The 25,096-nt window shown below is 45.1% G+C and overlaps 2 protein-coding genes across 8 annotated transcripts in view; both read right to left on the bottom strand.

The window, feature by feature from the left end:
* Window positions 1–4,585: 4,585 nt before the first annotated feature.
* Window positions 4,586–13,399, bottom strand: LOC130522217 (ribose-phosphate pyrophosphokinase 2). Of its 3 annotated transcripts, none has more exons than XM_057026313.1 (10): window positions 13,058–13,399; window positions 10,381–10,564; window positions 9,940–9,960; window positions 9,710–9,808; window positions 9,355–9,479; window positions 9,095–9,268; window positions 8,850–9,009; window positions 6,621–8,765; window positions 5,521–5,630; window positions 4,586–5,441 (listed from the first exon to the last, which is right to left on the bottom strand). In XM_057026313.1, the coding sequence occupies exons 1-8, from the start codon at window positions 13,177–13,179 to the stop codon at window positions 8,673–8,675; spliced, it is 978 nt and encodes a 325-aa protein (XP_056882293.1). In that variant the 5' UTR covers window positions 13,180–13,399; the 3' UTR covers window positions 4,586–5,441; window positions 5,521–5,630; window positions 6,621–8,672. The 3 variants fall into 3 exon arrangements, with proteins under 3 accessions (XP_056882293.1, XP_056882294.1, XP_056882295.1); XM_057026314.1 differs by having other exon boundaries at window positions 9,940–9,957; window positions 13,058–13,398; XM_057026315.1 differs by lacking the exon at window positions 9,940–9,960 and having other exon boundaries at window positions 13,058–13,390.
* A 1,065-nt stretch (window positions 13,400–14,464) lies between these two features.
* Window positions 14,465–25,096, bottom strand: part of LOC130522216 (histone deacetylase 4-like) — a 40,860-nt gene continuing 30,228 nt past the window's right edge. For 4 of the 5 annotated variants that reach the window (XM_057026308.1, XM_057026312.1, XM_057026309.1 and 1 more), the window contains 14 exons: window positions 22,720–22,935; window positions 22,107–22,302; window positions 21,319–21,452; window positions 21,134–21,236; window positions 21,008–21,054; window positions 20,341–20,448; window positions 20,200–20,255; window positions 19,884–20,091; window positions 19,566–19,663; window positions 18,984–19,102; window positions 18,776–18,909; window positions 18,117–18,201; window positions 17,838–17,982; window positions 14,465–17,366 (listed from right to left, as the gene is read on the bottom strand). In XM_057026308.1, coding sequence (XP_056882288.1) covers window positions 17,324–17,366; window positions 17,838–17,982; window positions 18,117–18,201; window positions 18,776–18,909; window positions 18,984–19,102; window positions 19,566–19,663; window positions 19,884–20,091; window positions 20,200–20,255; window positions 20,341–20,448; window positions 21,008–21,054; window positions 21,134–21,236; window positions 21,319–21,452; window positions 22,107–22,302; window positions 22,720–22,935 — 1,692 coding nt within the window. In that variant the 3' untranslated portion in view covers window positions 14,465–17,323. The remainder of the gene's footprint in view (window positions 17,367–17,837; window positions 17,983–18,116; window positions 18,202–18,775; window positions 18,910–18,983; window positions 19,103–19,565; window positions 19,664–19,883; window positions 20,092–20,199; window positions 20,256–20,340; window positions 20,449–21,007; window positions 21,055–21,133; window positions 21,237–21,318; window positions 21,453–22,106; window positions 22,303–22,719; window positions 22,936–25,096) is intronic. The other variant, XM_057026310.1, reaches the window with a different exon arrangement.

Raw genomic sequence — 25,096 nt, 5'->3', positions numbered from 1 at the left:
TTGCCTGAAAAGAATAAATATTTTCCAGTGTGCTTGAATGATGGCTCTGGAAGAGTGGAGGCTTTCTCTCTCTCTCTTTTTTGCCACTGTTGACACAGCTTGGGGTCGACCTTGGCACAGTGTGACTCACTGCCATGTTAACAGCCGTTATCACCAGCAGACTGTCCTCAATAAGGGGAAATTTAAAAAGTAAACATCGTGGCAAACAACTCAGATAGGAGACACACTATAGGTGCCATCATCATCCTGCATGTGACACCCCTGTTTAAATACATTTTGGTCAACGGTGCCAAATTCCCTGAGCTAACAAATTATGCGCATGAATATTGCCCACCATTGAACACGTCACTCGCTTGTACCTGAGGTGACGTGACCCTTCAGAAAGCAGAAAAGTGTTGTGCAACGGAGCCTTTAGGCCAACACTGGGCAGTTCTGCAAGTCTCATCCCACATGTGACATAACAGCATGAGGAGACTTTACTGAAGCCCTAAAGAGAAAAGGAGATAAGGAGAAGTAGGCTAGACGGTTTTGAGCAGGATGATGTTGTCATTAACCTCGGGGCATCCAGATAATGAGGTGAAAGATAGTATGAAGTACACAAAAAACAAGCCTAATGGCTCTTATAAAAGTATCTCTGTGAACACATGGTCAAGTGAATCATTTGACCTGAATCCAGCAGATTCAACTTGTATTTCACTCACTGATAAAAACTGAAGTGAAAATGCTCCCAGAACAAGCAGGACAAAGGCAGCTGCAGCAGAGACCTGGCAGAGCAAAGCCCAGCATCTGGTCATGAGCCGAAATGCCGACACGGAACGCCGTGTCGGCGTCCATATATTTGCTTCCGGTCCCACTGAACTGACTCTGGCCTGGAAGTCACCTGATGCATCTCCAGGCTGAAGTTCCTAATAGAAGACTGAATGTCTCACCCTGGCTTAAAGCTTGAGGTTACACTTCTGTGAGGATGTGCGCTGCTGTGAAAGTGGCCATATGTTATTAGGTAACAGGAAGATGCAAGTGCTTGCACAAGGCTCAAAAGTAGAGGTTTCTCTAATCTCAATGATATTATATATAAATTCAAACAGAGAAAAACATGCTTGCAAACTATTGTTTTCTTCTTTTCCACAACACTTTGCAGTGTCCTCATATTTGCACTGAGGTGAGGACAAGACGAGGCCAACGCTGTGACTCTTCAGTGGGTTGAGCAGCTCCCCTCTGGGACCTCGGGTGTAATTAACACTCATGATCAACATTCCTTAATGAAGCAACCCGGCCTTGGAAAATCAGGAGCCTCCATTCTTTTTGGATTCAATAAAACTGATGCTCTATTCAATATTTTACGACTAGATACTGTAGTTTAAATTGGTTGAAATCTTAGTCGCCACCTCTGGAAGTGCATGAAGAATTCATCTGAATCCATGTGTGGAGCATGATGGAGCTTTATGAAAATGCTTCATTTATTTTTTAAACATGCATTTGGGCTACTTTTTCCATTCACTGCAGTTTTTATGCCATGAAACACAAAAATACAACCTCCCACATTCAAATGCAGTGTTTCAGTTTATCTATGTGAAACAATGATCAGCACATTTTGGATTATTTTTGGAAAAAAAACAGTTTTACTTTGTATTTTAGGAGATTACAGGCAAATTTTTTTTTGCAAAAGCAATATCTGAGGGGAAGCAGTGGCCTACATCTGCCTGCAGCGAGGGGGGAGGAGCTGAGGGGAAATGTCAACACTGTCGCTCTGGATCAGCCCTCTGGGGAGAAGCTCCAAAGAGCATCTCCATGTTTCTACCTCAAGGATGGACAAAGGAGGCCGGAGTCTGACTGTACGTGTCGCTCGCACGCGTGCTGCTGCAGGGGTCTCCCTCGTACTCACACTCTCTCTCGTGGGAGTGCACGTTTCCAGGGCATCCTCATCAAGTCACAGTGGTTTCTGAGCGAACGCACTGTGATGTGCTGCACTCTGCTCAGCGTGCACCCGAATCGAACGCTTTGGCTAATGCGTCTGCATGCAATGGTGGATGTCAACACCATTTACACGGCATTGATCCAGCCCCCACCTGGGGCCGGACTATTAGAGCATGTCTCTGATAATCAACCCGAAAGACAGACGGGTGCTCAGCCCCCAGAATATGGACCGTGCCTGCGCGTTGTGATGCTCTCTGAGCATGCTCGCTAACTTTTTAGAAATTAGGTGGTGAATTGTATCATATAGCGGTTAACGGACAATTCGCAGGCTCCACTGTTGCTCTTGGGTGTTGCTACGTACACTGTGTGTAAACATGATGCTTTTGTTCTGATAAGTGCTACAAAAAAAGCTAGGGCCTGGTTTTTGTTTTTTTGTAATTCCAGATAAGGAGCTGGACATATCGTGACTGGGGAAACATTTGGAGATCCAACATTTAAATATTGTATGTCGTCGGTGAGCCCAACAAGGCAAAAAGTAATGTGTGAAACACAAGTTTTTGCTACGCTAGGAAACAAAAAAGCTAGTAAGATGACTGGTTCTATTCTGGCTTCCATTGTCGCTAGGATTCCTCAGCTAATCCACCTTCAGAACTGATTCATTTTCTTAGCTTTTAGAGTCATATCAAATGGCACTCATATCCTACTGCCCCAACCCATAAGACAAGACCATGACCTTTGACCTTTGGCTTCTCATACCTCATGTGCTTGTCATTGCCATATGTCAGCGGTGGTGAACATTTGGGTCCGATGACCTCAAATGCAGCAGCAGAGAAGGAACAACTGTTGGATATTTGCTGGGTGGAGCTAACATTTGGTTACCCTCCATCTGTTCTTTATTTCTCCACTCGTCTGCTGGCATTGATGCCACTTTGATGCTCACTTTTGTGCTACTGCACAAAATACATAAGTATTTGTTGATGCTAACGGCCAGGCTTTCATGTCTGGGCATCCTGCTTCACTGCAAAACCTCCAATTTAACTCCTGAGTGAGTAGTTGCCATGGCGATCCACAGAGGACCCTCTGTTTGTCCCTGTCAGTGAGAAAGGGAAAGATAATTGACTGCACCTGAATACCTGTGGATAATAACACAGATAACAAGAGGACACAAGATTTTTCTCTGTTCGTGTGTCTCTTGGCCAACAATTGAGCCATTCATTGAAGACAGCAGCCATTTTAGTGACACCAGTGTTCACGAGAACAACGTTAACATGCTCACAATAACAACGCTAACAAGGTCATGCTGACGAGGTGCAACGTCTCCTATCTCGTATGTCAAACATCAGCTGACGGAAGCTCATTGAGTTGCCCACAAGCTAACTGAAAGAAAAAAACATTGTATTTTTTTAGAGAGGATATGCAGTTAAAAATAAATCAGCTTCCTGAATCTAAAAATGCTATGTATGTTTAACATTGTGGGACCCACACAGCACACAGGTCAGGCTCCTTGTACAGACGCTGTCTGTGGCCCAACACGCACAACAGTTGTGTTGCCTTAAACAGTTCATCCTCCTGCACTTGGTCATCACAAGCCTATGGGACAGATGGTCACACGTGAATAAACACAGACAACAGAACTCAATGTGCTGCGCTCAAAATCCCCAGTGTAGTCCACACGAGCAACGACCGCCCAACGCCAAGGAAGTGACTCAGCAGCAGTTGTTGCTACGGGTTACCAGGCAGAACACCCATCAGCCCACAGGAGACATTCAGAGGGGGCGACTCCACCCCTTCAGCTGCTCCACCTTAAATTCTCCATCACTTTCTCGGGGAGCTCCGAGGCAGGGGGAGGCGTTAATCCCATCTGAGGGAGGGCCCGCAAGGCCAGGTCTCCCTGCACTAGCCTACTGACCCCCCACATCTAGCCCTCCTCCGTCACCACAGATTAATGCCCTATTAAGAGCAACTGGCTTAACAGCAATCCAATTAGAGTAACGTGTGCGATTTACAGAACCTTTTGTAGCCTTCAACCGGTCATACCATCCCAACCAGGGAAAGATAGATGGGAAACCTCAATAAACGCATACACGTTAAATTTGCTTACTTCTGTCACTTCCGATCACTTTTCCGTTAAACCACGCGGGAAGAAAATCAAACCGTTCACACTAAAGATGAGCTAATACTTCTAGTAATTCTTACACATGGATTAGAGGAACAATTTCCATGCATGGCGTACACACGCCAAACACACTGATTAGTATCATATTCAACTGGCCAATTACATTTACCTGAAATTAATGCAGTATTATAGATGTACAGCACATTCAATATTCTTAGCTATCCATGAAGTTGTCTATCATATTAGAGCAAGTAGTAATGTGACACATTAAATCTACCTTAATCTACACAGTAGATGGGGTGATGCATGCCGATTAAACTGGGAGCTAATGACATTAAGTGGTGGCTAATTTAGGGCCATGGACTGACTAAATCTGCTGAGCTGCAGTGTGTACCTTGGACCAGGGTACAGCAACATAAGCCACCACTGACCAGGAGACACAGCAGGCCCAGATGCACTCAGAAGGCTGGCGTAAATAAAGAGAAACATTCTGTAGTTTAGGACCATGTATGAACGTCACAAACATGACGCGTGGAAAAAGCACTCGGCAGGTCGTTTCTTTAGCAACATTTTTTATTACAACGTTTCACCAATGTCCATTTCTGGTAATGGTCTGTGGCAGAGTAATGTGATCGCTGAAGTCAAGAATTTATCTACGGTTAAAAGCAAACACATGGAATCAATTACTGGCAGAAGGTTTTTTTTTTTTTCTTCCTCTGACAACTCGAATGATTGCAACACTGAAGCTAACCCCATATCACTCTTGACAAAAGGATGTGAAAGTTTAACCGTAAATTATCAGATGTCCATTTGAGCGTTGCTCGAGATGGAATCAGTCGATTTGGTTTTTGATCCTCATGTACATACAAAAACAAACCAATGTGATAGACGATATCAGATTTGGGGGGCATTTACATTTTGGCCAACGTACAAAGTTGTGCATTTTCCAAAAATTGGAAAAAAGAAAAAAGAAACAAAAAAGCTGGACACCTCTGCTTTGGCGAGAAAGGAGCCACACAGGAAGTCGGTGGTTGGCGAGACTTGCTTCCTGGGATGCGGGCCACGCCCTGGTCCCTGACGGGCTTCTCTGCTCCATGTTGTTCAGGTGGTGTTCTGGACCCTGTGCAGTCCCCCCTGCCTCAGACAGATCCTCCTCATCTCCGACAAAGACGGGTGTGAAGGTGGCATTTGTTAGGACGGGATTGGAGGAAGGGGGCAACGGGGCTCGGCCGCCCTGACAAAGGCATCATCCATCTTACAGGCTGTGCAGCTTGGTTACTGTTTTCATAATTTTCGGTTACATGGTTATACAGCTAAAAGGAAGTGACTGAAACAAGGCAATGTGGGAGGAAAGGGGTGTACAGTGCATGATGGGAGGGGCTTCACGATGCCGCCTTCTCCTGTTCAATGGCTGTGGAAAGAAACGGGAGAGGTGAGGATCCGAATCAAACGCCAGAGACAATGTGGCAGCTGTTGGACGCGAGACCTACTTTCTTGCGAGGGCAGGGGGTTCTTCTCCTCGGTCTGCGTCTTCTTCAGCTTGGACTTGTCGAAGTTGGTGACTTCTGAAACGTCTGGCTTGTCACTCATTGTTGCGGATCTGCAAGTGAGCAGGCAGGCGTGAATTCTGGGCGCGTTGCGCAACAAAGTAGAGCATGAATATATTGTTATCACATGTTCCGATGGTAAATGAACTCTGGATCGGAATCTCAGCAGAGCTGGGCATCCACCATTCTCCCCCTTCCTACGCACGCAGATGCATTCTTTTGTTCTGCTCAGTGTGATTCGACTGCTGTCTACCCCGTTACCCAACCCACACACACGCACGCACGCACGGGGACACTGCACCCAGTGGACGGGCTGTTCCAGACAATGGAACCAGTCCAGGCGTCCAAACCCAGCATTTACATAACAATAGATGTTCCCATGCTGGGCAGACGAAAGGGGAAAAATAGAAATCGCGCACAAGTGTGCGCCATTTAACCCAAAATTTAATTAAAAGCAAATATAGGTAGATTAAAAGGGTGTTAATCCCCCCCCCCATCCATGGGTTTTCCTGTGCAACATCCGCATATTCACTTGTCACGTTCTTCTCCCCTCTTGGGGCGTAAACTGGAGGGACCACCGCCCAGATTGGCACCGTCTGCTCGGCTCGGGCAAAGAAAAAAAGTGGGGGGGGGTGCAAAAATAATAAATATATATCCCGGTTTCAATTCCACTATTTCACCGTATGATTGGGGGGAAACAACCCCTCATCAATGATCCGAGTGGAAGGAAAACATCGTTTCGAACGCGGCGCATGGCGCAACAAAGGAATCCCGCTAATGAACGCGCGTAACAGGACAAAGACACAATCACGCAATCTCAGTCCACATGTCACGCTCGATACCGCAGCGAAATGCGACTGCAAACAGTCCCCGAACTCATGAAATGGAACTACGCAGATACACGTGTGGCAAAAAAAAGGCAAGACGCTAATTAACGGCGGTAATTCCCGGTGCTCGGACTGCAGCCATAAAAACGAACGTTCACAGGCCGACAGCTGCGCACGGAGCTGGAAAAGGAAAGGAATCGGAGGAAACGTGCTTACCAAAGTGTCTTCTGACGGCTGGTAGATCTCTGGTCGGTGTGTTGCAGCAGTAGCGTCGCGTCTTTGCGCAGCTTCAGATATAGTCAGAAATATGCTAATGACATCTGACATCACCAGTTCCCGTCCTCCGCGTCCCCCTGCTGGACGGATCCAAGCCTCACGTCCCCGAACATGAAGTCAATCGCTGAAAAATTCCCCTCAATTCGCCGCAAAGTGTCATCTTCATTTTTTTTAGAACATGAATGTGAATAAACTATTTCTGCGTGGCACCGCCGTTTGTGCTGAATGCCACACTTCGGGCTTCATGGTGACGATTTAATGAGGCACAAATGCGCGCTTGTGTTTACAATGACGACATCTGCTTCGGTTGAAAAAGATCCCAATTATTTCAGCTGTGTTTAATTGAGAAAACGTGATTTCAGCGCCTCATTATTTGTCATGACTTCAAGCTGCCGGCAGCTGTTCATACCCGTGGACGTGGCGCCACCTGTTGGTTAATTTCTGTAACGTCAAATAACGGTAATATAATTTTAAAAAAACAACTCACTCTTTTAATTTCCGATGGCAAGTCATCTGACGAGGTTTGTATACTCAATGAAAGTTTTTAGAAGCCTCAATGGCGTCGACACTTTCTTCTAAATGACTTGAAACAAAAAGAACAAAAAATGTCTGCGTCATGTACGCATGCGCAAAAGATCTTAGCTTATAGCCTCTGCTAGCTTACCAGCTATAAAGACGTAAATGTAAATAGAATTCATTTAATGTTTTATTTAAAAGTGAAATGCACGTTTTTGCAATTTTGTCGGGGGGGGGAGTAAATTAGAATATGGAATACAAATGACGAGCTTTAGAAGCTCTTGAATGTTTAAAACGTTTCTAAAAACAGGATGTATTATCAGTTTAGAATATCCATTGCAGAAAATACTAATTTGAATCCTACAAGTATTTCAAAATTCTGATTCAATATACTTATATAATACATAAAATGCCTCCTCAGGAGGTCATCCCTTAGATAGTTTCCAGTTATATGAAGCAGTTATGTGACATGTAATCCATTGTCAAAGCTTTATTGTCAAAGAAACAGCCTTAAAGTGTTACATATAAAAAAGATTTATATCACTTTTTCACCATTTTAAAGTCACCTTCAGGAAAATAAATGAAATCTGTCTCATTAGCACTCAAGTGACCCATTACAGCCATCATGACAATTAATGTCATTTTGATAGAAATTATAACACTAGCATTAAACTCTGGGCTCAATTTGTGTTTGTGACCTTTCAGATTGTGGGTACAACGCCCACTAGACTTCACATTAGAAAAATCAACAACTGGCCTGTTAAGACAGTTCACAAAGCCAATTTTGTAGGATAAATGTTGGCAAAAATGACACGTTAGTGTTCATCAGCACATTCGCTGAATAAAAAAGAAAAAGGACAAGTGTGTTCACTGCTTTGTCTGCAGACACATCCACACACTTTAACTTGTGATGCAGCTCCATCTGCAGCACAATGACCGTGGCGCACACGACTGCAAGCCATTAAAGCATTAGCAAGTCACAGCCCTAAGACAAATAGTTTAATACTTTCAACAGTTGTTATGCAAATAGTTCAGCAGGGGAAAGGTGAACAATTATAACTATATTTTAAGCAAAAAGGGGGGAAATTATCAGTAATCAAAGAACAGTGGAATGTATAATTTTATAGTTTAATGAGGTACAAATAATACAAAATGTTACATTACAGACCCTTTGGTTAAAGTGGAGGCCAGGCTTTGGCTATTTAATGTTGGCAAAAAAGAAATAAGGGAAATGTATAAATACAAACTTGGTCTTTCGAGAATGTAGCAAAGATTCACTCCAGGTGGAAAATGTCTGATAAATGTGTGGGCGTGACCTTAAAACAGTCACATGGGTTTAGTCAAAAACCACCAGGCTGATTTTCAAGCTTTTTCTGGAGGATTTGTGGCGGCGCGATCCCAGACGATTGGCCTGACAGTAGAAGCAGAGAGAGGGGGGCCGTAGGTGAGGCGGAGGGGCTTGCCTTGTTTTGTACCTTACAAGGGGACGTGGCTAAAGAGGTAGGACACTGATTCGCCATTGTGGGTTCTCCTGATGGCCTCTGCCAGGATCATGGAGATGTCAATGACCTTTGGAGAAACCGCAGCCCAAAATTAAACAAGTGTCCACCCCCTCGATGACTTTGGTACATTCCCCAACGTCTAACAACGTACCTGTATTTTGGGGCACGCCTTCATCTTCTCCTCCTGGGGGATGGTGTTGGTCACCACCACAGCCTCAAATGGGGCACTGTTGATGCGGGAAATGGCAGGACCGGAGAAAATGCCGTGAGTGAGGATGGCGTAGACTTTGATGGCACCAGCGTCGATAAGCCTGAAAACAGACATCACACTGTTAGTGGCTGAGTATCATTTTGTCGCTGGCCAAACGGCGAGGCCCTTCATGCGCTGGCACGGACTTGTCGGCAGCGTGGCAGACGGTGCCGCAGGTGTCGGCCATGTCATCCACCAGAATGGCCACGCGGTCTTTGACGTCGCCCACCAGGACCATGCGGTCCACTTCGTTGGCCTTCTTCCTTTCTTTGTGGATGAGGGCAAAATCCACGTTCAAGCGGTCGGCGATGGATGTCACACTGCACGAAGAACACAAGGGAAGTAAATGAAGTGGCGTTCCTTTCGTAATGAGTTCCAGCGCGTCATCTGGGCACTGGAGGCTCACCGTTTGGCTCCGCCTGCGTCCGGGGAAACGATTATGCAGTTTTTCCACTCCGGGATGTTTTCTTTAATCCACTTAAGAACAGCAGGTTCGGCGTAAAGATTGTCTACAGCAATGTCAAAAAATCCCTGGAAAAAAAGCGACATTTCCACTTAAATTTAATGTAGCCAATTAAGATGACATAGATAACACAGACAAATTACTTTCATAAACATCTGACAAAAATTAGTTTCATTTGTACAACCAGGAACTGGAAAAGGCCAGGGTATGATAAGCTGAGAGGCAGAGTGAGGGACTCAAAACAATCTGCAAGGCTCTGGGACAAAACAGGTTTTAGGTCATCCAGACCGACGAGTACCTGGATCTGTGAAGCGTGAAGGTCCATGGTGATAATGTGGTCAGCGCCGGCCACAGACAGCATGTTGGCCACCAGCTTGGCTGATATTGGTGCTCGACTCTGGTTTAGACACGAAGACAAAATAAACAGAGCTTGCGGTTAGTTGTAACCTACGTTGCAGCTGCTGCCGGCTTCTTTGCTCAAACATCAGACACGGGGCTCCGGGGTTTGTTGACCAAACACTCAACTACCTGGAATTGCCGGATGAGCTGCTTCAGAGGAAATGAAGAGACTGGGTTGGGAAATTCGGATTTGGCAGGTGATACACCCGCTGATACACCGTCAGAAGCTTGTGTGAACAGGTTTAAGTCTGCTGGTATGTCTAATTTATGCATTTCAAAAGGCATTGAACCATAATAAAGGATGGGTAAACTAGTTATAATGTAAACACCTACACTACAAAGCAAACACACACAGTCAATGATATTTACCGAGTGTAAAAAAAAACCCAAAGCTAGTGGAAAATGAAGGGACTGTTCACCTCCAAACACATGACCTTTACTGTTAGGTAGAGGGAGACATACCTACATAAGTCTAACTTGTTAGCATAAGGCTAACTTGTTAGCTCAGGTTTTGTGGTTATACTTGCTGTTGGGTTTTTTTTGCGTGGGTGCATGAGCTCGTGAGTTTACCTTGTCTTTTTTGTCCTGCCGGGCGTATGGGAAGCAGGGGATGACGGCGGTGACGCGGGACGAGGAGGCGATCTTACAGGCGTTAATCATGATCAGCAACTCCATCAAGTTGTCGTTAATTTCACCACAGCCGCTCTGCACGATGTATACATCCTCCCCACGTACGCTTTCCCCGATTTCCACGCTGTTCAGTGAGAAATAAATAACCAAAGATTAATAATCAGTGACAATTTTACTGACCGCTAAATTTGTCTGAAAGTGAAAACTGCTTCCTGAAACATCATCTGACAAGTTTGGGCCCGTTACATTTTTTCCCTAAACGCCACTGACAGGTGCACATTGGCAGGGCTTTATTTATGTAAGAGAGGCCAAAAATCAAATATCTGTCTGCAAACGTCCCGAAATTGTTGCCCAAAGGCACTGCGGCTATATTGAACCATCAGTCTGGATCGATGGAAAGGAAAGACTAACAGACAAAGCACACATTATTTTGGGTGGTTCATTTTTAAACACACTTGAGCATATTTATACACCGTCTTTTCCATCCACAGCAGCCGTATATCTTTAAAAACTTTTTTTAACAGGACCTATTTCTAGCACTGCAAATTGATCAGAATTAATAATATTAACATTGTTCAGATGTTTATTGAGTCCTACACAGTTGTATTCACAGGCAGGTTATCAAGCTCCATTGGTCCTTGACGTCTGGAAAACACTGGCCTGAGCTGTGGGAAGAGCTGTTATCATCTTCACTTTCTCACCACCACAGAATGAGAAAGATCATGTTTTGTTCTGGTGCCACTGAAAACAACCGTGTTTCCAGCAGAGAAAAGGCTCAGGCTGCATATTCAGAATTCCCTTTGGATTACAGATATGGGGTAAAAGCAGTCAAGGCACCTTTACAAGCACAAACTGGAATGAGGTGAGGAAAAAGGATGCGTCATGTCAAGTCAATGCTTATTTGAGTGTCCAACAGAAAGACGGGGGCAGAAAACACACTCCATGAAATGCCCTTTGAACTCACAACCTTCACCAAATCTAAAAGGTAGAAGTACAGTCAAGTCAAACTGTGTTGTAATGTATGTAAGGCCATCATTAAAAATCATCGACTGAGCTTAGAGGCAGACAGAAATGCCTGATTGAAGATCGTACGATGCCGAGGTTGAACAGATTGTTGGCATGTTGTACATTACTGAACTAATAAGCGGACATTAAAAGCATGTGATGGGTGCGCTGACTGCACTCAATAAATGGCTTAACTACAGGGACGTCCCTGATCAACTCCCATGATCAGAGGATTGAAATCGGCTGTAAAAGATCCACATCACCGATGCGTTAAAAAAAGCAGAGAGTGGGTGCACTGAAACAAACAGCTGACTGGTGCTAGAAGCATCATTAAGGCTCTTTCTGAATGTCACCGATGAAGACATTGCGTGGGCGCCCCATTCGGGCCACACTTGCCGCTAGGCTAGGCACATATGAAAAGCTGGCAAAGTGGGAGGAGCAAGTGAAGACAGGCATTTGTACCGTGGGAAGGAAAACCACGCCTCCCACATGGCGAACGTGATTCGCTACCCAGGAAACAAGGACCCAGCACAATTCTTTAATACCAATGTTCAAAGAACAATTAAAGCTGCTCTCAAATGCGTACAGGGCTGTAGAAAAGGCTGCTATTTCTACCCAAAAGTAGTGATATTTTCCACCAGATTTGACCAATGTACAAAATTTCAGCACGGTTGTTCTACTAGCACCCCAAAGTAGGTCAACCAGTAGTTACTAGACGTATGACTAAATAGTGATGCATAGATCTGTTTATTGTTGTTCCCACCAAATTGCAAAAGTATCGGATCGGGACGAGGTATCGGCGAGTGCTTTATTCTGCTAACCTTTAACAGAGAATACTTAATAGCGATGTAATAGCTGACGCTGTTTTATAATTCGTTAAACATCGTCACCTTTGCGTTGTCTTTACGCATATATGCGCATGTAAGGTCAACAGGTTAAGCACCGCACATTCTCGGACAAACTCTTCCCAGGTTTGTCTGCATTTTCGGCATAAATGAGACACTAGGGTGTGTAAAGGTGCAGCTAGTATCGTAAACGGCCGCGTGGTTTTTTTTAATCCAAATTTTGTTCACGCGAATAGTTTTCTAACAGAATCAGGCCGGCGCCCCGGGGGCTTCTTTGGTGCCACACTGCACTATTTCCACCCACAAATAAGGTACTTAAATGGCAGAACGGGTTCGGAGCGCTGGTGTTAACTTCGGCTCCACACTTGACTTCCCTCACACGGGGAACACACGTCGTTAGCTCGCTGGTGAGAGGGAAGCGGAACGTTACGTAACATCGAATATCGTCCGGTTCAGCGGGTCTGGTTAAGTGTAACCCCTCATGCAACCTGGTGCGATTAGCCAAAGATGACCAAAAAGGCTACGTGGCCGACGGAGGTGCCGCGGACGCGTGCTGCGAGCGTGCTAGCCGGGTGTGTTTACATGATGCTAGCGGATCACGTGTCGGTAGTCGAGAGCTGCCCGCTCCGTAGTAAACTATTGTTAGCATCGAGCTAAGCGACCCCCATGTGATTCCGACGCCTGTGCGGAGACGCACCATCACAACGCGCGTCCGTCGCCGGACAACTGCGCGGGTGGCGTCGCGCACGCAGCCCGAATGCACTCACCATGTCTCCTGGTTGCTGAACTTCTTCGTGACCACCTTCCCCAGTTCCAGCCCCAGCCGATCGGCTACCTTCTGGGACAGATCGTGGTGCGAGCTCCCGCTGAAAAGCACGATGTTCGGCATGTCCGGAAATCCGACGCTGCGCGTTCGAGAGAAGCGAAGGGGGAAAAAAAGCTTGTTTAAAACCGGGAACGGTCGCCCCACTGGAGGGTTATGGAAGCGGAGAGAAAGTCGCTGGCTAATGTTGCAGGCTGGGCATTGCACTGGTGCGGCGGCAATAGGAAATGTGTCAGCAGTGTTACCGACTCCTCAATAAGGAAGGTCCTGATTGGCTGTCCGAAAAGGTGGCTCCGAATGACGTCACCGCCAGCTTTCCATGGTTTTTAATTCGCATGCAATTGTCACGGCGACAGGAATAACGTCACAGGAGAGACAAAAAGTCTAATTGGACGGAGCCACTAGGCCAACTTGGAGTAGGCTGCTCGATTAGACTGAACAAACACTCTTGTCGAGCAACAGCAAACACGCAAATTAATGGTTAAATACTCAAATGACATTCCTTATTTTCTTTCGTCATTGTCCTAAAGCATTGAATGTTAAATAGATGTCTTGATGAATGATTTAAATATGTATAGTGTATATTTTGTTGTGTATATTGATAGGGTTAATGTTTTGTAGTGTATATTTGTTTTGATGTTAATGTTGATTACGTATTTACATGGAGAAGTAATAAGGGGGTATGACTATAAAAAGTGTTCACTTCTTCCCACTTAAAAAAAATAAACCTTTTTTTCCTATACATGAAGGTTGTTCTATTTTTAAACATGTTCACAAAACTAAAAATATAGATTTTTTTACACTGATATTGATGTCATTGTTCTTCCATCCCATCTACATCATTTCAACTGCCTGATGCAAATACTTGTCTTTTCAATGTGTAGAACTTTTCCATTTAAGTCTGGGGTCACCTGATAGCTGCTGATTTGGACTTTGAGTAAATCCATCAGGCACACTTGTGATTTTGGTTGTTGAAATTAGATTTTCTACTCAGGGGAGTCAGCTGAGGCTTCACGCCTGTTGCGTGTTCCGTCATGTTGAGGGGTGGTGACGTGCTCCCTCTAATTGCTGCCATCACGTGCCTGCAGCCCGTCAGCTACTTCTTTCCGATGCACAAAGTTGGTAATATCCTGTAAAATTCAGCCGCCCCATCTTTCTAAACAATGAGGAATTGACCAATGTCTGCCGAGCCGTATGGACGTGGACTTTGAGTACTGATAAGGCACAGCAGTTGGCAGAGAACTGACCGTTCCAGGAGGGCTTCCGACCTGGATAAGGCTGGAAAACCCACCAAATTCAATCCTGACAATCATGCAAACACCTAAAAAGAGACAAAAACACAACAGATTGCTCTATTTTTCAGAAATATATTTTAAAGATGATGTCAGAGATGAAATGTCCAAAGCGTAGGTCCCAAACATGATTTTTCTTCAATAGAGACAAACAATAAACAAAAAATAACTTTTAAAATCCATTTACATGTAAACCGAGAATTGCTCTTGAGCCACAGTGGTTTTATATATCGTATATATAAGAACTGGCCGAGGTGAGTGTGACAATCAAAACAACGATGCCCTTTTGTTTCTCCAAACCGATATCTGATATCTGCGCCCGTTTGAAGATCTTCGACAGAGGAACATTCTTTGGAAAAGTCTTCCTTTTCAAGGTGTAAATGGAGCAACTTGGCAGAGCAGGTTTCTCTTTAGCACTGTCCACACGCGTTGTAAATGCTGAGTCAAGTTAAAAATCACTTATCGGAAACAATAGTCAATAGGAACAATATCAAATGAGTGGACTCTGGATTTTTTGGGACAAAGTCTCTTGAGTCGTATGCGCACCAGAGATGGTGGAAAAAAAGATTTAAAAAAAAGAAAAAAAGTCCTGCCTGGTGCTCTCATGAGATACCGCGGGAGGTTTCCTTTTTTTTTTTAGTCCTCCAGTGTTCTTCTATTGTGCAAATACATTTTTCTGTTACATAGACAAGCAGGCATGCTGACTCACAAACCATGCAGAGATAAAGTTGAGCGGACAGTTCTAATAGTCAAATCAAACGACTAACGAGTGGAATGTTAGGCTAGACGTGGAAAAATAAAAGGTGTCAACTTAAAGGTGACTGGGGTTTTTCAATCAGGAGAAGCAGCTGCTGGGTGAAAGGTCGAATGGATTGCGATTCAATTTCTTTGAAGCGTTCCAAAACAATGCCCACAACCCCCACCTCTAGTTTGGATGCCCGGCCACAGTCCGGAGTGCGATTCAGCCAAGAAAGTGAGGAATCTGCCTCGACAAAGTGATGGAATGTTTGACTCCGAGGGGGGAAACTTCAGTGCCGTAATGCGTCTTCAGGGCAAAAACAGTGCAGACGATGAGGCGATGAAAACGCCGCTTTCTCCTTTTTTTCCAAAAAGTTCATGAAGTGATATCGCACGTCGTACTGTCGCTCATGATATAATAGCTGTCATCAGCTGGAGTACATTTATAAATTTTCCATATACAAATCTCCTATAAACAGTGCATGTTATAAATACATGATTGATGAGAGGCCGAGAAAGCCCAAGAAAGAAAGAAAGAAAGAAAGAAAGAAAGAAAGAAAGAAAGGAGTGCTTGTCATTTTTGATAAATACAAGAGTTCCGAACAAGAATCGACAAAAGTGTTACGCATGTATATGAGTTGCAGCCCTATAAACTATCCAGAAAACGGATAAAAACACGGAACAAAAGTCTATGGATGAAAAAAGATAGAAAAATAATCTTACGCAGTAAAAACAAAAACGGTAGAAATGAAATGCGGACAAATATTTCAAACCAGCAACTCTGTATCGGGGGTCAAACACCTAGATATAAATGGGCAATGCTCCATGACCGCCTCGCAAAGTATGTTCACTTCATTATACATGATGAGTGCTTAGCTTGCGCTAGCAGAAGAGGGTAGCTGCCAACCGGCGAAATGCGGGAGGCCGATCGGCCAAAAATGCTGACGAGATCGAGTAAACATCGAACTAGAACAGGAAGTGTTTGTTGAGTAACCGCCTGGTGGAGTAAATCCTCTGCTGTATACATGGGCTCATGCTTTGGCTTTGCACGGTTGGCTATCTCTTTTGGATAACATTCAATATTCCTGCAAAAAAAACAAAAAACCACCAATTCCAATCCTGGTCTCTGCTGAGCCGCGTGCTTCGTGGAATAACCAAGCCTCAGTTAAAGGGAAGCTACATCAAAGGCTTAACCTTGATCGTGGGTTTTCAATCACTTTCTTTCATGTTCTCCATGTTTGCGCCGGGTTTTTTTCGATTGAAGCTGGCAACCGCCTTTATGATTTTCTTCTTATTTTCTTTTTTTTTTTTTTTTTACTAAAAAATAGATCCATCCAAAAAAAGTAAAGTAACTCTTTCAGAGAGGCCGCGATGGTCGTGACCGCTGCCGCGTTCATAGTAAACATGCTGCTTTATTTTGTGTTATTCTGAAAAAAAAAAAAAATCTTCCGTCTCTATTCCATCATGCCGAAGTCCACAGCCGGAAAAAAAAAAAGTTTCGAATTAAGGCAATCTTTTTCCTGAACAATCATGAAATTTATCCCCCGTCTCCCTCACCAAGGCACTCCTCACTCGCCAACCTATTTCAACAAGGCGTCAGTCTTGCTTTTTTTTTTTTTTTTTTTGCGAAAAAAAAAAGAAAAAAAAGAGGCCTGATCAAACTTCGGTCGACTTTAGTCCACAGTGAATTCATACAACAGTATCCCAGCTGTAGCAATGCCCACGTCATTGGGTCGGCCAGTTGAGAAAAGAGAAAAGACCCCGCCCCCTTTACGGCGCTGCGTTCCGCAGCGTCTGCTGCCCCCTGGTGGCCATAGTGAACGTGGTCAGAAAGAACCGCCTGGTCCTGCACCTTCACTGTGGCAATGCTCGCCACTGTCTTGGTCACGTGGTTAGCCCGCATCGGGCTAACGTCGAGTCATGTGACAATTGACAGAAAAAAGTCTTTGAGTGAGCACCAAGGTTAAAATGAACAAAAAGAGTTTCAATTCAGTCCTCCGTCTCTTGATTGGCTCCCTACTCTGCGGCTGAGCCCGCCCCCTCCTCCCTCGTGTTTGGTTAAGGGGCCGTCAATCGCGGGATCAGGGCGGGACTAAATGAAGGGCTCGGTCGAGACTCTCAAAGAGGCACCCTCCGGAGAGGTTCAATGGTAACAGCACAACACCCCTTATTTCCCTCCATTACAGTGGTTCCTCCTCTTCCATTGGTTCCTCCTCAGACCTGCTGGACCAAAAAACACAGGTTTGAATTTGATCAAAAACACTGTGCACACTAAAGTCGTAGCATTCTTCTATGTCCTTGTAATTTTACATTCTCTAGCTGTGAAGTTTTATCTCCATTTTTTTTAAATGTTTTATTCAGAACTGAAATAAATCTATCCATTTAAGAATCCATATTTTAATATCTGCATTATCATGATAATATACCTAACATCTTGAAATTATTTCACATTTTCAGTATTTTCTGAAATCAACAGTAACCACTAGGCGGCGGTGTTGCATAAGGTCGTAACATTTTCTTCAAACAATGAAAATTACCTAAGCTGTTACAATAATGCTGATATGTAGGATACTGAGGCTGACATGTTTGTCAGGAAGATAAAAATCTGTCACACAATGTGAGGATGGGCGTACAGTGAAAGAAAGTATGGGACAGTTATGGATTGGAGCTGAGTGGACATTTTGGGTGTTTCACCTTTGGTCCATGGCGTTGGTGTTAGCCACAGAGAGGGAGGCCATTGCGCTGACGGCCTCGGCCTCCTCCGAGTCCCCACGCTTGGCCTCCAGCAGAGACAGACCCAGATGCAGAGAGTAGCGTTGGACCGAGCGCCAGTATTTACCTGAGGAGGAAAACCAGTTATAAAATTACCTGTTACTTTTCAAAAATAGTATTTAACAACAGTTTGGGGTCCTTCACAGAATAAGTGTGTGTGTGTCTGTGTGTATTTGTCTGTGTGTGAGAGAAAGAACTCACTGTGAATTTCTAAAACTTTCTCCAAGGAACGAACAGCATTTACATTGGGCCTCTGCTCAAGGACGGACTTTGGCAATGGGTCCAGCTGCATGTGACAAACATGAATGGACGAACACCAACACAACACACCACACACACCACACACACACACACACACACACACACACACACGCACACGCACAAACAACCACACGGGGAGGAGGAATACAGAGAGAGAAATATAACAGCAAATTTGGACCAAATCAAACTACATTTCCAGAGGTGACCACAGGGGGGCAGTGTTTGTAACAATTGTATTTTCCAAAACACTTTTAAATTTGTTGGAAATACAATTTAATTTATTCGGTATAATATGAAATAATAATAAAGTCAGAAATTTGGGGAAACTAAAAAGCAAAATATGAAAGTATTTGCTTCGGAAACAATGAATTTATGCACACTTGTCACCATATACATTTTTCTTTGTTCACTTTTTAGAACCCTCTTGAAACTTATGGAAATTTGCAAATCCACAGGCATTTGAGAAGCACTGAGAACCCAAACACTCAATCAAATTTTTATCATAACCAACAGAAGGGACTCTGGGTGTGTGTGTGTGTGTGTGTGTGTGTGGTGTGTGTGTGTGTGTGTGTGTGTGTGTGTGTGTGAGACCTCTGTACCTCCTGGCCTAGCAGTGCAGCCAAGCAGGCCTCAGAGGCGTCACAGATGGCGGTAAGGTCATGACCACCCTCCAGAGCCAAGACCAATCGGCCTCCGGCGAGCGTCATTAGCTGCCTTGTCAGATAGCCGAAACCTGTGAGAAGGGGCCCGAGTTCCTGTTAGGGCAGTATTTCAATCGAACTGCCTATTTCACATTCTTGTACTCACACTTGGCTGTCAGAGTGTAGCCGCCGAGTGGTGGAGGGTGTCCTTCCACAGCGTCGAAGCCAGACGAGACCAACACAATGTCCGGGGCAAATTCATTGGCTATTGGCATCACCACCGACCTGAGAGTGAAGCCAAAACATGACACGGATAAAGAACCTATAATCCTATGAAGCTATAATCTATCATTTTAGTCGGAATTTAATTTCTGCTTTGAAAATAAGATTTGATTTAGTTGATTTTTCTCATTTATTGTGCTTCAACTGTGGGAGTTCTTCGTAAATACTGGGGGCAGGAACTTTTCCTCTCAATGGTCGTGTCTCCACTGCGGGAACGTTACAATTTATGATCGCTGTGTGTTCATGTACAGAGCTGTGAGACTATGAGGCTATGATGCTATGAACCAGAGGAGACACGGTGTCTGCTAAGCTAATGCTCCTCTTTGGCTGGGTTCCACGTAAAGTTCCTGTAATTGGCCGTTCGGGGGAGATTCCTGCAGTGGAGACACGCACCACGGCCCCCTAAAATTACTCAGAAGTTCCTGCAGTGGAAACGAGCTTATGCTGCCCAAATGAAAAGCTATACCTGAAGGCAGCCAGGTACTCTGCGTCACTCATGGGGGGCTCCAGGCCTCCAGTGAACGCCACATTGACGTTGAAGCCGACGCCAGGACCGCTGCCAACCTACAGAGAGCCCGGGACGGGACAGATTTATACTTTTGTCTCCAACACTAAAGCTCATAAAAGGTGCTCTGCCATTGTTTCGTTGCTTTTAAAGAGAAGTCAAATTAATCAATCATTACTTAAAGATAATATTTAATGGCAGCTTTATTACAATTAACATACACAAAACATTATAAACACATTAAAAAGTCCTCGCTGGCAAACTGTCACCTGCACTCACCTCATCGGGTGCGCCGCTTCCAGGGAAAAAGTTACCATCGTCATAGCGATGAATGGACAGGTAAAGAACACTGGGGTCATCATAGAAAGCTTGCTGGGTCCCGTTGCCATGGTGAACATCCCAGTCCACGATGAGGATCTTGTTGATGTTGAGTCTCTGCTGCAGAAGTTTGGCTGCGATGGCCACGGAGTTGAAGTAGCAGAAACCCCTAAAACAACAACAGTGGGATTCTCATGAAGCATCCAGAAGATCCTCCCTGCTCCAGATTATCCTTTAATCCAGCCTGAGATTAAAGATGTGGAAACGGAGGCCTTACATCGGAGTGCTTTCCTCTGCATGGTGTCCAGGAGGCCGGACCACAGCAAAACCATTCTGAAGACACAGAAAGGCCACCACGGTGATCGATCGCTACTGACGAGGATCATTTAGGCCAAAATACTCCAGCAGGTTTACTTACCTTCAGCTCCTGAGTGGCCACCTTGAAAACCAATTCCACCACTGATCCCACAGCGAGACGAGCCGCACTGGAGGAGTGGACCTCGTTCCAAATGGTGTCACTGTCCACCTAGGAACAGAAAACATATTTTTCGCCTTAAATTCATGAGATAAAGTGAAATCGTGGACAACATTGCTGATTCAAACATAAAGACCTGACTGTTAGCTTCAATAAAACTTTGTCCTGCGAGCGTTGGCCTCATGACTTTGCATGTTTTTTGTTCTTAAGCATTCGTTAGCATGATTTGCTAAACTGAACTTTGCTAGCATGAGCTGGTCTCTTTTAAACGTGCCACACTCTCTTAGCAGCAATGAGCATCAAATGTTAGCCTTAGCCTTGGGCTCTTGGAGCCGTGGTTCCCAACCTGGGGTCCAGGCCGCCCTGAGATTGTCCTGAGTTTGTGACGTTATCACAATTATGTTGGTGCATATTACATTTTTTTAAATTCCCAATAACACACCCAATTGGATGATCAGAACTCTATATAAATGACATTCAAACATAGTTTTGATCCACACTTAAATTTATTAAGCTGTTGATTGCCAGCCCCTCTGTGACCTTTCCTTCTTTAAGGTAAAAAGGTGGGGAAACGCTGTTTTGGAGTTCACTCTAAATGTTTGTAACTTACCCCAATTCCGCCACACGGGAGCCGTACAAACATCGGCGTGATTGAACCTGGTAATCAGGAGATAAACAGTATTAGTCTTCGGCATATTAACAATCGGAGTAATCTGTGATGTGTGGGTTAGCCTACAATCGAGTTTCTGTCGGAGAGGGTTCGTTCCATAGAGCAGAACGTGGGCTTCAGAGTGAACCGTCTGCAGCTCTTCCAGCGTGGCCTTTCTCCCACGGATACACTACAAACACACAGACGCCTCGCTCACATGCAGTTTACAATTTTACACAACGTTCGCACTCGCGTGTTGTTATCTCACACACCTCACACTGCGCTCTCAGTCCGGTCTCCTGCAGCCGGGACCAAATGCTCTGGATCCGGCCTGCGTGTTCTGGGTGATTGTTGGTGTTTCCACACATACACTGGTGCTTCTGCATGAGGGAGTCATACACCAGCCCTACAGAGACAAACGCCAACCGCACTGTGGAAAACGACGTCTGAAATACACAATGACTCGCTGCACACTATCAAGATTCAGGTTTCATTTCCATGATGTTAAATATCGGCCGGTCCCGATCCAGTTGTTTTTCTCCCCCTCCCGCTGCTAAATAAACACTGTCTCGCCGATGTCGATCCGACACAGTTTGCCGATACACAGTTGCAGCGCTGACTTCAAGTAGGCCGCCAGTAAAGTTATTAATAAAAGAAGAAGCGATAAATTCCACCCAAGCTGTTACTTGGCTTTTTTTTTTACAAGAACTCGGCTTATAAAGCAAATAACTGGAGCCATTAGAGGGAGTTGCCTGAGTTTAACAGTGTGGGCATTTCTGATCACCGGCCAGACAAAAATAAAATCCTGAAACAAAAGCATCAGGCTTCTTTTTCAATTTAAAATATGTCCACACTGAAGGTATTGCAGCTGGGTTCTAGGCAGCGCCGAGCAGTGCTGTAGACCTTTATACAGTCTGCATCATCAATGAGCTGCGTGTTCAATAGGGCAGTGGGGGCCCTGACGGTGTACCGCCACAATACAGACGAGGACGCAGGACCAAAATGCAAGTTAAATAATCTAATGTTTCACTATAAACAGAATAATCATAAATCTGGTGACCTGTGGTGAAGTGAGGTTTGGTCGGAGGGTCAGAGGCAGGAACGCTGATCGGGAAGGAGGAGGCCGAGGCTGGAGACGACTGGGCTCTGGAGAGAGGGCGATGTCCTGGGAAGGAGATCGACAAGCCGGCAGCCTCCATGGAGGCCTGGTAGTTCCTCAGCTGATGGATCCGTTGCTGCTCCAGCAACAGGGCCTGCTGCTCACACACCGAAAGAAAAATCAAACCTGACCTGTGATGTCACACTTCCGATTTTCTTTTTCTTCAGAATCTCTTGAAACACGAGCAAGAATTCTGAATTGAATCCTACAGAAAAGCACTTCTAACATCATTAAATTTCAAGTACTTGGAAGCAACGCTGAGACGGTGAACCCCGATTCATGATGGAGGACTTGCAGCTACCACTAATGGTCTAAAGGTGGCACCCAAAACAAATCTTCTTAAATCTTAGATTTGCCCAAAGAACACCAGCCTGGAAATGCCAGTTTATTTTGAGTTTTCTTCTCAGGGAGTTTCCCAGGAACACGTCCAACATCGGCTTCAAGAAGCACCAGATCAATTCTTATTGATTCATTCAACTTGTTCTTTAGCTGGACTCTTTCTTTATTTTTATACCTGTCTGAAAAGCAGCTCCTGCTGCTCAGCCTGCCTCTCCCGCTCCCTGTGCAGCACCTCCTCCTGGAGCTCCTGGGGGTCAGGTGGCTCCTGCTTGATGGTGACCCCCGCCGGCAGGGCCCCGCCGTCCTGGTGTTCCCGCAGCTCCTCCTCTGTCTCTTCTGGGTGGCTCTGGTGCTGACGCCCCACAGGGCTCTCGCTGGGCTTTGTAATCATCTGAGGTAAAAACAAAGCACCAAAAACAAAAACAGAGCGATGATGATGCTCAAATGTGAAATTTATTTCACAAAGAAACAGCAGGATGTGACAAATCCCATCTAACATGCGAGCCTCTCTCCAGTCTGAATCAAATTCCTCCTTTCACTGGCGCATTCTTCTTTTAACAAGCTTAATTTGGATTACGCGGCCAGATTGGTGTCTCGCTCATTTCAAACCTTTTCAGTCTAATTGGATGTGATTGGTCGTTCCGTCTACTGTACTCGGGATGGACGAGGGGGGAGAAAAATGTCGTCAAGCATTCCATACACCCCGCTGGGCCGCTTTCGATGCACTAGTTCTGGGGCCTGAGCCATCCATTCACTTTCACTGACATTAGACATGAAAAGAGAGCGCCACAGCAGGGCGCAGAGTGACGGGGACCGAGGTGTCAACCGTTCGACCCATAGGTGTGCGTTTCTCAGAGCCGCCACCCTCCGGGATCCCCCCGCGAGGCGGTGCTGGCGGAGCGCTGACGTCAGAGCTCATTCACAACCATTCAAAACATCCAGTCACACAAACATCCAAACAAGCTCCTGCCTTGACCCCGTCATTGTGCTCTACTTTCCCAGAGACCTTGTTGTTTCTTTTTCTCCTCGCTTTTGAACACCCTCATGAAGTAAACACTGGATAAAAACCCGCAAAGTGAATCAAGAGGAAAGGATGCGGCTCAGAAATGTGTGGAAGGTCGCCCCAAAACCATTATAAAATTTACAAAAGCACCAAAAAAGAAAAGCCTAATTAGATGCAATTTGTTTTGACCATCTTTAAGCTTTGAATGATTTAACGGAGATGCAGATATATAAAATCTTGTGAACCCCCAGCAACAAATTGAGCGGACTCCCATGGAGGGGGTTGCTGATGAAGGTTTCTGCAGCCACAGAGCTGTTCTACAGAATCAGGCCAGTCTGTTTCATCACCCGGCGAATCATTAACTGTTAAATCGGCAGTTTTGGAAGGAAAAACTATTGGCTGAATCTTACTTAAAATGATGACATAAACTTTAATCTGATTTGAAATAACTGAACCTGTTAAGGCTGCCACTGTAGCACATTGTGCCAGATGTGGTCCCCCATGCGACAATGTACTTTACACTCAATAAGCTTATTCTGGCTTCTTCAGAGCTCTGACGGCCGATGAGCTGCAGCGCTTAATGTACAGCTGCAGTGAAACAGACAGACAAGAGCTAATTGGGTATTGTCTCCAGCTCAGAGCTGAATGGGAAAGGATAGTATGTCTCAGTTTATATGGCCTATTTAATATGGCTGGAGGATAGAGTCCTTGGCAGTAGAGGCATCTGGCCACCAACCCGTCTGCCGTCTTTTAAAGGACTGAAACAGAGCGTACAGACTACTCACACACTTGAAAAGTCTTCATTCTATATCTTCATTTACCATCTCTTTCAAGGACGCCCCTGTTTGAGGCTTAAAGGTCCAGTTCCTGCACTAGTTTGGAGCCAGTGCCATTACAAATGGTGCGGCGGAAAAATTGACAGGAACTGGAGAAATCATGGCTACTGACCTGAAGAAACTGGTAGTTATGGATAAAAAAATGAGTAAATCTCTTCTTCGATCACCTCGAACTAACAAAGCATTAGAAAAGAAGCAGCTAAATCTCATACAAAATGCAGATGGACCGGCTAAGTAAATAATTAACTGCTCCAAATCCAACAATGTGGAAGGAAGCACAGCGCTTCTTATATATAACAACTTATATTGCGCTGTGCGGCACAACAAAGCTGTGTTTGAAAGAGAGATATTCATTTTGACAAAACTCCTCGGTATGCCAGAGGCCATTAGAGATGTGTTTGTGAAATGCTGCCACTGGAGAGCTCTGAAATGTACAGATGGAGGGAGAGAGCTAGCAGGAGGCAGTGGTGGTGGTGGAGGAGGAGGGGGAGGAGGGGGAGGGAGGAGAGGAAATCCCTTGTTTCATCCACCCACCTCTCCTGCAGTGAGTACTCTGCTATACTGGGAAAAGCAGCAGTGGCTGCTTGCTTCCTTCTTGACCATAAAAGGCTCGAGCTTCCGCTCTGTTGCCATGGCGACACAATCACCTCGCGGTCCGTAGCAACTGTCTCGGTCACAGTCGCACTCGCAGAGCTACAAACAGTTACACACGC

Source organism: Takifugu flavidus, chromosome 3 (assembly GCF_003711565.1).
Source record: "Takifugu flavidus isolate HTHZ2018 chromosome 3, ASM371156v2, whole genome shotgun sequence".
NCBI lineage: Eukaryota > Metazoa > Chordata > Actinopteri > Tetraodontiformes > Tetraodontidae > Takifugu > Takifugu flavidus.
This window is presented reverse-complemented; position numbering and strand designations above follow the sequence as displayed.